Raw genomic sequence first — 11,847 nt, 5'->3', positions numbered from 1 at the left:
TTGCCAAAAAATCAGCTTCCACTTGGAGGACGAGCGTCAAAAGGGAGGGTTTGGTTTCTCTCGGAGGCTGCAGATGATGGTGGTGAGAGCCGGAGCGCAGGAGGGTGATGGAGAGAGGGTCTGGTTGCCTGGGTGATGGCATATGCAGGATGTTGCACGCGGATATTGGGGGGGTGGGGGGGAGTAGACTACGATACTTCAAAATCCATATGCAGTTGAAAAAAAAAAAAAAAAAAAAACGGGTTCCTTGCTGTTTGCTTACCTCGAGGCAAAGAAGAGAACGTGTTTTGTTTTTTTGGAGAAGAAGTTGTGAATAGAAGCTGCAGGATATCTCGGTTTGTTATTTTGATGATCGAAGCATTCTCTCTCAGGTTTAGACGCTGCACGGTAAGTAGGCTACAGCGAAGACCAGGCTCGTATGAGCCAGTTTCCCTGGATCCTCTCCCCTTCCACCTTCCCCCCCCCCCCCTCAACCCGGCTCGACAGGACCGGCTGTGGGCTGCGACTAGTCACTCTGAGTTAACCAGGTCAAAAACGGAAGTACATATCGATTGACTTTCAAAATAGAGGCAATGTCTTTCTGTTTCTCTGATTACGAGCTAAATTGGAAATTGTTTCAATGCCTCTTAAAGGTAGCTGACACGGGGTGTATGAGTGAATATTTAGTCATGTAGCCATGGCATGCCTTCTCCAATTTGGGTAGTTTAGTGGTAGTCCGAAATAAGTTATTTGTTATATTCCCCACATTTTTTACAGCACCCCCAAATCCCAAAACTTTGTAACTCAGTATAGTGCCCTGAAATCCTTGCCCATGGGATTTGTTTTTCTCTCACAATCACTAAATTTGTTTATATTTATAATGCCTCATATGACATTTTAATGCCATTTTGGTCATATTTATATATAGTCAGGTTGTTGTTATAGTGCCTTCAAATGCTTCCAAAATCTACTCTTTTTAAAATGTTAGAGTGGAAGGCTACAATAAATTAAGATGTTATAAAAGGGGCAATGATTTGGGGACAAACAATTTCTGGATATGTTGGGATTTGGGGACATTGCATGACTTAACACAAAGTATTTCTTAATAATGTGATGTTTTATTTTGAAATCCACTTCCTGGAGTGATGTTTATTATATCGTGGATGACTTGACGGTGGTCTGACACTGACAAAGTGCAGACCCTCATCAGTCTACTCTGCTTAACTCCACATCACAAGTCTCTGAGCTCAAAATAGCAGCATCCTCTCTCTCTCTCTCTGTCTGTGGCTGCCATCACACTTCTAGTGTATTATATCAATCTGTAGTCATGATAAGCTTTTGTGTGTGTGTGTGTGTGTGTGTGTGTGTGTGTGTGTGTGTGTGTGTGTGTGTGTGTGTGTGTGTGTGTTTGTGAGCGTGGTATCTTGTCCTCTTTGAATCCTTCAGAAAACTAAAATTGTTGTATGTTGAAGCAGCCTCTTTCTCTGTTCTTTAGACTGACTTTCTGCATTACAAATGTGATTAATACAGACTTTCAAAACACTTTAATGACGTGTGTTTTCACCTGAACTTCAGTCGTATGAATTTAAAAGACTACAATCATCTTCCTGAACCTGCTGAGGAGACATTTAGTTGGCACAAGCTGAGTATTCAGAGACACAGCAGACGTCCAGGCGTTTCAATTGTATACCTACTTAAAGGTCACATGATGAGGCTGAAAGTGGCTTCTTGACACACACACACACTGCACATTGTTAGTTTTGTTTGGGAACAGCTGCCACAAAAGAGTTTCCTCGACCAGCTAGGCTGAGTGATGTTTACTGGAGGCCAGTCTATACTTCCTCTTTCTCAATATGTCTCCACTGGCAACAGACACAGCACCTTAATTGATCAAATAGCCTTAATTATTATTTTCAGTGGATATTTGAGATTTACAGAGTCTATATGTGACCTATTGTTGAAATCATTAAAACAGAGGTCATAAGGAGACCACTCATGATCCTCTAAGCTGGTACTTTGGTGACTTAAGTAGTAGGTTGGTGACCTATGCATCTGAGAAGTCATCGCTCCACTTTGTCTAATGAAATGTGTTTGGCGATACAGCGGTTCAGTCTGTAAAGGGTGTTTGGAGATCAGAGGTGGCTTCACGGTCCCGGCAGACAGGCTGAGGTGGTTTGCTCTGTGTTTTGTCTCAATGGCCTTGATGAAATGAGGGCTAAAATTAACCCAAGGAGCGCACATGCCTTTCCATGACCCCTGAGTGTGAGAGCCAAGTAAGACAGGAATGTGCACTACAGAGGGCAGCATAAGACAAAGAGCTGTAAAGACAATGACAGTTGGTTGCAACACTGGATGATAAGTGTGAGTTTGGAGGACCAGCTGCAGAATCCCACTTATTACTTCCTCATATAAGAACTGAAAATGCAAATGTAAGTTTCAAGCATTTTAAGCACTTCACCGAGGACGTTGTATTTCCGTTTGAGTTTTTTAACAGCAGGATATGATAAACTTGAAATTCATATGAAACTGTATAAACTGTGTTTAGGGCTGTTTCATTATGAATAGTACAAAAACGTGACCGTGTGATTTCATGTTTTCTATATCGCTTACATCACCTCGCACCTGCTGTGGGAAGATTAAAAAGCTTAAAGATGTTCATCTTCGCCCCTTCCCAGCAACTCCGGATGGAAAAGTGTTTCAGAGCCAGGCGACCCGACAGCCTGAGAGTTTTATCTGCCTGGAATTCCTTCAGCTCAGGGTTGACTTCTGTGCAGAACTGAGGCCCACCATTCCTCTGATAAGAGCCGGGCAAAACAGATACAGTGCAAAGTACTTTACACACACTCGGTTACACTTCACGTCCAGTCACACTTCAATACACACATCATCCCAAAGAATGATGCATTATATGAGAGGTTTTCTCTCAAATATGCTCTTCATGATGAGTTGAATAAACAAGTTAAAACACTTAGCCACTAACAGCACATTTATGTGTCGGTGAAATGCTTAGATATGCTGGACTTCCATGTTGGGTCTTTAAAAGACTTGGAGTCATTTACACAAATGTTTTGTTTGGGAACCATGGTAAAATGCGTTTGTAATTTTTTGTTCATATTGAGAATGTTTCTGATATGTTGTTGTTAAATGTCGCAGATAAAGGCAGAAGATGAGAAAGGAGAGGGCATAACAATGAGCCTTCATTTCTTTTTATTTACTCTAAGCCTCTCTGAGAATCCTCTACCGGCTGTTTCTTCAAATTAAAACACCAATATATAAAAATGTTCCCAGTATATCGTATAGCACATAAACACTTCTTGAATCCTTACAAACAGAACAGTCACCGTCCTGAGTGTTAAGTTGGTTCAAGCTCCCTAATTGGAAGAAATGTCAATATTTGTTGTAGCAAATGGAGTCAATCAGATCCAAGATGTGCAACAATTCTAATGTTGTGATTATAATCATTCCTCGCTGCTGGCTGTTAAGAAAAATCTTCTTAACATTCTTCCAATGAAAGAGAGGAGGGACAGGGGGAAAACCTTGTGAAGTGACATTTTGGGAAACATGAGTTCAGGTGTTTGGCAATCCAGTGCAGGTGTTCATCTGCATCTCAGGCAGTTCTATTTCCGTCTGCAATTATCTTCCTGCCAGGACATACAGTAACACTTGTAATGAGCCGGGATATTACAGCAAGTGAACCCACCTGCTCGGCAGCAGGACTTAGCCGACGTGCAGCAACAATCAGTCAAGATGATGAATAGTGTCTGTCTGCTGCTGTCATCCCTCCAGTAACCTCAAGTTACCTGTCAGCATATATAACCCTCATTTCACTGATATACTGTATGTACCATCCTCCATGCGGAAAACCTTCATATAACATCTAACATCTATTTGTACCCAATCAAACTTTTGATGGAGGAGATTGATAAATGTCAGTATTGAATCAGAAGTAAACGCACATGACTACGGACGCATGAACTAACATGAAATATGGATGGGAAGCTTAGAAACGAAGAAAGAGACATCAACTCTATAACCATGTTTTATTGTTGTTAATTTAACATCGTGTAGCATTGGTCAGAGCTAACGTTATATTCCCACCTGCAGAGGGTTCTTCCCCCAAAAAAGCAGGATTCATCTGTGTCTCTGCTACAAGACTCAGGAGTCAGAAGTTCTATCTAAGATCGACATTAAAACAAACAAACAAAGGGAACACAACAGAGGGCTGCATGTTATTGGGAGAAACAGGACAAGGGGTTGAGTGACAGGAGTGGAAGTTGTGGAGGGGAGCAGGTGGGTGGCTCATGGGAACACAGATTCAAAGCGTGTCCTTGGCGACAGCCAGCTTCGGTGTAGCATCACTTTCATTAGCGGCAGGGCCTGTCAGCACGGCTTCAGTCAGCGGGACTTCCAACAAGGCAGGAGGCTTGGATCACAGTGTTTGAGCTGTGACATCCATCCATCCGTCCTCCAAGTCCCCTTTTCCTTTTCACCCCTGCATCCTCCCATTCAAAACATTAAAAAAAATAAGGGTTTCTGTTGCTGTGGGATTTGTTGGAGGTTATCTCAACAGCACTTTCTGCTGTCTCTGCATCTCTTTCTCTCTCGCTCTCTCTGCTATCAGACAAACACTACAGAAATTGGCCGGTGAATTTGGGAGGAGGGATATTGGTGGAGGAACCGGAGGCTGGAGGACACAACAGCTTCCAAACACCTCCTCCACACCTCGAACCTGAATCTGTGCCTATGACCCCGGCTGGATGGCATGCCCTGGCGGGTCCTGGTGTCAAAACATTTCTTATCAGGTGGTGTTCAAGAGAGAAGACGCCACCAGCTGGGTGCGTGATGAATAGAGGATGTGCAGAAGAGCAGAAGTGAAGCGATGGAGGAAAGTTGTTTTGCGAGATAATTAAAATCCTGATGCCAAAACGAATACATACCTTTGATTGATTTTGGGCTCGACAGTGATCTCATCTTGAATGCCTGTCAGCTGTCTCTGTTTTTCTGATGTCTTCGAGATTTTTTGGTTTTTGCTAACAGATCTTTCTTGACTCCTGTGTGCCTCCCTGGTGTCAGTAAAGGTAAATATACTGTATATGTCTGTAAACTCATGTCTACAGATCACTGACTGTCCAGTTTTGTCGTACATAACACGTGTTGTTGTATCACCTGGTTTTGCAGTTTTACCCTTTAAAAGCAGCAATAGCAGATTGTTTGGCTGCTCTGTGAGGTTCAGGGTTGTAACATGAGAAAAAGTTACATCAACAAAATACAGAATTTAGTTTGATGATTTCCACCCAGCTAGCACAAATTAATGAAATGCAAAATAGCACCAGGCAAGGTAAAAAAGAAAAAAAAGAAAAACTAAAACACAGTCCAAATTTAACTGCAAACACACACCTCTCATTTCCTGCCTAAATCCAATTCTGGTCTCTGCAAAAACCCAACTCCCTCTTGTACTTCCGTTGGCACATTTCACATACACATAACCACAAGTCAACCTCCACCATGCTACATATTAGCTGAACACAATCGCTACTTATCAAGGCCTCTTCTATAGTAGCTACTCTGAAACAATGCTAAACATCTGGGCTGTCAGTCAAAATTAAAATCAAACAAGTTACCAGTGATTTCCAATAGTTTTTACTGGAACAGGCTACAGATCATTTAAGATGGGTGACCTACATTATACTCACAGCTGTACAAAAGCTGAATAGAGATATTTTTGGAGAGGTCTAGGAGAAATTAATGGTTATGTCATGGTTGTAGGGCAGTAAAGGTGATGATGAAAGGAGAGAAAAATGAAATAAAGTGAAGACTGATGGGGCAGCTTTGGGGTTTGGAAACAATAACTTGTAATAATCCTCAGATCATGAGGCGGACTGAACTTTAAGGAAGATCTTTGTGTTCAGTTGTTGATTCCTTAATGATCTGAAAAGAAAAGACACCAGAGTTAAAAATAGAAAAGTAACAAATCCCAAGTGAGTTTTGTTTTTACTGCATATGACATCAGGTGTGTTGAGCGACAGTGAATGAGTGTGAAAACCTACTGAGGGTTCCACATTGCCCTCCAGAGGGACTGAGTGAGAAGTGCAATGTGCAGATTGGCCTGCTTCAGTGTGCGTGCTTGAGTTGAACTGTGCTGTTTTTAAAGCACATACCTCCCCATCTCTGGTCTCAACCGTTCGAACCAGGATTCTCCTCTTCACGTGCGCCTCCGGGGTTTTAGTGTCCAGGTTAGTATCTAACAGACGAAAGTGCAGTCCAAGAAATACAAGTTAATTATCTTCTGTTCAATGATGTCTTAGTAAGCCATCAGGTACTGTTACACACAGTTAACGCAGTATATTTACAGGATGAGGACATAAGAGTGACAGCCCCTAAAACAATCACAAATTCATCAAAGAATGTCAGAATAGTTCAGAATGAAGTCGGCCCACTGAGAGTCAGTTTCCTGTATCTGTGTCAGGTGGGTCTCGCCACTGCCCCGCCCCTTTTAGAGACTAGCAGCAGGTCCTGAGTCTATTAACTCCAATAGGAGCAATAAACATGAACGATTATTTCATTTCATAGTAACCCAAAAAAAAGATTAGACCCATTTATCCCAAGCCACATATCTTCAGAACATTTCGACCCTGAAATGGAATTTTTTTTTCATACACACAAATCAGGAGAAAATTTACTTTGTTCGACACCTTTCTCTGTTTCAGCAACACACTCTCGCTAGATCTTGCAACTAACGTGAACGCCCTCTGTAACACATTTCTGCAATGCTAAATATGGCCAGTTAGCAAAAGAAAAATATGTATTTTGTAAAATATATATTCCAAACGATCGATGGAGCTTGTAATGCATCATCTTTGTTATTGATCATCTTTCATATTAACTTGCTGAGCACTTTCCAAAATGCAAAAACATCAAAATTAATAAAGGGATGAGAATATGAAGTGGTCACATTTCATACTGACCTCTAAACTGTATGTTGGAAAAGCTCTGAACTGGAATGGTGATCCTGGATGAAGAAGAAGGGAGAATATTTACTATCATTACTTGTTTACATTTGTTGATTGGGTCAAACCCAACAGTCTGCCGAGCTCTGGCCCACCTGCTCTCCTCTCCCTCCAGCAGCTTCCTGTAGGTGGCAATCTCGATGTCCAGGGCCAGCTTGACGTTGAGAAGGTCCTGGTACTCCTGCAGGTGTCTCGCCATCTCATCCTTCAGATTGTGGATGTCCTCCTCCAGACGGCTCACCGAATCCTGGTAACCAGAAGTCTCCATGGCGAAGCGGTCCTCCATCTCCCGGAGCTGGCGTTCCAGAGACTCGTTCTCGAAGAGAAGAGACAAGGCAGAGTAATGAACACCAACGTCTAATGTAGCAGACTGTAGTTGATTGAGGCTTTATTTTAATGTTCGACACTGATGTCTGACTTCACTGTAATTTTGTGGAGTCATAACACTGGCAAGTATCATCCTAACACGCTGTGTTTTCTGAGGTTAAGTCTACTTACTGTCCCTCTGAGAGCCTCAAGATCGCAGGTCACCCCTTGGAGCTGACGCCGGTACTCATTAGCTTCCTGTTTGGCTTGGCGCAGGGCTTCTGTGTTTCGATTGGCTGCATCGGTCAGGTCAGCAAACTGCGTACAACAGGCAAATAAGTCTGTAAGCGTCTCCTCAAAATAGTTTTTACTCTACTTCTCTTTTTCCCCACACTTCATGAAAGGCATATCTTTGAGTCTTCTGACCTTGGATCGGTACCAGTCCTCCGTCTCCTGCATGTTTGAGGAGGCCATGGTTTCATATTGGACCCTGATGTCCCTCAGAGCAGCAGTCAGGTCCGGTTTGGGTACATCCAGATCAACATGCACCTGTTGGGTCAAGATCTGCTCCTGTAACTCACGCAGCTCCTGAGAGGGGGAAAGGTAGAGGAAGAAGTGAAGAAAAGGTGGTTGAGGTGGTTAAAGGTACAGGTAGTGATAGTTAAAGTTGATTGAGAATGCTTTTTATTTCAATTTTATTCTTACCTCCTCATGAGTCTTCTTCAGGAAGTTTATCTCTTCCAGCAGGGCATCGATCTTCCTCTCCAACTGGACCCGATTGAGAGCCGCCTCATCCACATCCTATGCAAAGAATGAGGCACAGAGGAATGAGGGTGGACAGTCAGACATAATGAATTTAGAAAGGAATTCAAAAGGGAATATCAGCCGAATTACCTGTCTGTAGGTTTTCAGATTGTTTTCTGCATCCTGTCGGAGGCCAATCTCATCTTGCAACCTATAGGTCACAAAAGAAGGGCTTGAAATAAAGTGCTTCACAGGTGATCGTGGACGATGTTGATTGAAAACCACACAAAACAAATTGCTTATTTTCCTGCTGTCGTTCAAGAAAAATCAGTTAAACACTGTGCTGCAGTTTATGTAGATTAATTACAAATGTCAACAACTCTTTGTTCTAGGTCCTTAATCATTTTTAATCCTCAATTAACAGGAAAACACATCATATATCATAACATACATATTAATGACACATTTCTTTTGAATATTTTCAAATAACAAAAATCCATCAAATAATTACAGAAAAATTGTTTTTGATCTCGTGCCTGTCAGTGTTGTTTTGTCTGTCAGTAAAAGAGAAACAAGCATACAGTTTTCTGCAATTCAAATGAGACATTCCTGCATATTAACAGTCAAACTACGGAAACTGAAAACCCATTTCAAGCATTTTGATTCGATTTTTACTGTGAGCTTCAGTACTGCTCCTCGTGCTTCAGGAGACGACGGGGGCTCAGCTGAAAGGGCAGCTTCTGCATCGTTACACATTCACTCCAATCTAACAGCCAGAGGCCTTTCCCACGGGATGGAGCTCACACACAAACACACAAAGGGTGCATGTGTGCACGCGCAACTTCACACACACACACACAAACACACAAACACACACCACACTGCAATCCATCTGAGGCTTGGAAACATAAATGCCCAGACTTTGGGTAACATCTGTATAGCTTCATGCAGGGTTTTGCTGAATGGTATCACAAAAGTGACCTTTCACCTTCTCAGCCACGGCCATCACTATTCAGAGAGGGAGTCGGCTTTTCCACCGTCAAGGATATTAAATCACTTATTGTCCTTACTAAATTAAATCATAGATTCAGGCCACATGTGCTCCATAGATACAAAATAAACTGGATTTGCGACTGCAGTGAATCAGTGTTTTGGAGTAACTGTACAAGAGAACGTCTGCTTCCTTTGTGGAAGGCTGCCATTGTGTTTGCCTCATTCCTCCACACTCACTCAATGGCGACGAGGGGTTCAGGATCAAGTTTGTAAAGAGGGATCCAGAAGTAAAGCTCGGTCAGAGCTCAGGGGTCTGCGTTCCAATGAATCAGAGACCAACAAAATCTGCATTTAAATGCATTCTTAATTAAAAAATACAAAATTTTAAATCAGCTATGCAGTAAATATGTCTTATTTTGTTTTGAGAGACCTCAGATCTAAGCAAACTGAATTTATTTTTCTACCGCCCTGGTATTTTACTAAATCCCAGAGCAACAAGAGCATCAACATTAAGACAGAGCGAAGTTGACCAAAAGCGGTGCTACTTTGAACCAAAAAGATGCATCGAAAACAAAACAAAAATGTCTTGCACACTTTGCAGGAGATGAAACAGAAATACAGAGAGTAAAACCCGATATAGGGACAAAGCAGTAAGGAGTTTGGTACTCATTCCCTCCTGTTTCATGGCATTTTTATTAGTTTTATTAGTGAATCACATATTTCTATGTCCACAAAGCTGTGCAGGACTTTTTCCTTAATTTATACTGTATATTAGCCATTGAGCTGACCTCCAACTTTCAATACATTTTCTTAAATGTATTGTCACCATCAGAAAGTACAAGCAAGAATGCAAAACAAGTGGTGCGCAACAGTCAGTCACGTTATGCCTGTGACTATAAAGTCATCTTTAAAGAAAATAAGACATGTCAAGGTGGTGCTACTGTGTTCCACCCACATGAGTCCCGCCCTGCTTCCTCCTACCTCAGCTTGAGCATGGTCAGATCTGCAGCCAGGTTGTCCTTCTCTATCTCCTGCCGAGCTTTGCCAGCAGTGAGACCGTCCACCTGTCTGCGCAGCTCTCTCAGTTCCTCCTGGTAGATGTCCCCCAGGCGGCTGGGCTCCTTCCCCTTCAGCTGGTTCAGATCTCCCACCAGCACCTTGTTCTGCTGCTCCAAAAGGCGCACCTTCTCTATGAAGCTGGCGAAGCGGTCATTCAGGCCCATCATCTCAATCTTCTCGTTGGTGCGCGTGTCCCTGTAGTGGGCCTTCATCAGGGAGTCAGCTGGGAAGTCCAGCCGGTCCACGGAGATCCGGGATACCGGGCTGGAGTAGGTGACGTTGCGAGGGGTGCCATGCCAGGAGAGGCGGTTGGAAGAAATTCGGACACTTGTGCCGCCCGAGCCCTGAGGCCCAAAACGCTTCCTGTACGAGGACTGGACTCTCTGACTCTCCATGGTGGGGAATGAAGCTCACTCAGGGCACAAACAGGGTTTTTATAGAGGCAGGCGAAGCCCCCCCAAGTCCAAAGCAGAGGCCACAGGGTGCGGCAGAGAGAAAGGAGGGTGGCAGGCAGTGAATGGGACAAAAAGGGAGAGCGAAGGGGTGGTTTACATGACACTCAAAGAGCTGTGTGCCAGGGATTGTCTGTGCTCGTCCACTCAACTACAAATGTTTCTTGGCTTTCTCCCTCTCTCCCCCCCCCTCTACTCCTTCCTACCCAGGCCTGTGACTCACTCGTTCTCTTTCTCTCTCTCTCTTACTTTCACCCTTTTCTCTCTTTCTATCTATTCCAGCTTAATGAAAAGGAATTTGTGTGACAGGGTCTGGTCACCAATTCAACCTGACCACACATGCGCTCTCACAAAAACAGAAAGTTTGATGGAACAAAGTGGTGGAGCTGTTGGGAAGAGACCTTCACACTCTAATCAGAGAAAGCAACAGCAGAATCGCAGTCAAAGCAGATCAATTAAGACTCATGGGAGGTAGAGTGAAATAATAAATGTTTTGTTGTGTTGCACAATGTCCAACAAATAAGCCTGCGGGATTTTGTGGAATTACACTTGGGGTCCCACTAAGGAGACAAGCAGCATGTCGGAGGACAGAACCTGAGGGCATTTTTCTCTCCTCCTTGGATCACAGTTTATTACATAACAAGGACATAACAACCTACAATTATTCACTAAACACATGCTGACTCAAATGGGAAAAAGTTATCATGGAATTAGATTTGTCTTTGATTAAAGTGACAATTTTCCATATAACTCTCTGCTCTTATCACAGTTTTCTGCCCACTTTGTTAACCATTAAAATTAGCTTTTAATTGTACCTGTTATTTTATATTCGGTCAGGTGTCCAAAACTAATACTTTCCATGCACCTTGTTGAGGGATAGTAATCAACTATGATTATCACAAATGTTACAAAATAAGAACTGTTGTAATTAAACAACCGAAGTCACCCTGCCAAGCTTGGATAATATCATTTACCTACTTTCTGTTTTATTACTAACTTTGTTACTTCATTTTGGTGTGCTGTGAAAAAGAAAAAAGTTAAGACAGAAGCAAATGATTGGAGCTAGAATATCATTAGAATAAGATGACCAAATATTTGTCACACTTTGGACAAAACTTTGTTGACTGACCGGTGAGTGTTACAAAAGTGAGTTTTTTCATGCTGCAGGAGCACAAGCACGCTTTTATTATTGCATGGGTAGTTTGTAGCCGAGGACTCTGGAGTGTTCACCATGGTCGGGTTATTAGACGTCCTGTTGGGCTCCAAAGACAGATGGATGGTCGGGACATGGAGTAGTGGGAGGGAGG

At 42.8% G+C, this 11,847-nt stretch overlaps 1 protein-coding gene across 1 annotated transcript; it reads right to left on the bottom strand.

The window, feature by feature from the left end:
* Window positions 1-5,865: 5,865 nt before the first annotated feature.
* gfap (glial fibrillary acidic protein) lies at window positions 5,866-10,483 on the bottom strand (the record flags this gene model as incomplete). Its single annotated transcript, XM_079177878.1, has 9 exons — window positions 5,866-5,907; window positions 6,138-6,220; window positions 6,945-6,988; window positions 7,082-7,302; window positions 7,485-7,610; window positions 7,719-7,880; window positions 7,998-8,093; window positions 8,187-8,247; window positions 10,011-10,483. The coding sequence occupies 9 exons, from the start codon at window positions 10,481-10,483 to the stop codon at window positions 5,866-5,868; spliced, it is 1,308 nt and encodes a 435-aa protein (XP_079034004.1).
* Window positions 10,484-11,847: the final 1,364 nt, after the last annotated feature.

This window comes from Pholis gunnellus (genome assembly GCF_910591455.1).
Source record: "Pholis gunnellus genome assembly, chromosome: 17".
Taxonomy (NCBI): Eukaryota; Metazoa; Chordata; class Actinopteri; order Perciformes; family Pholidae; genus Pholis; species Pholis gunnellus.
The sequence above is the reverse complement of the archived record's forward strand: the minus strand, read 5'-3'. Positions and strand labels throughout refer to the sequence as shown.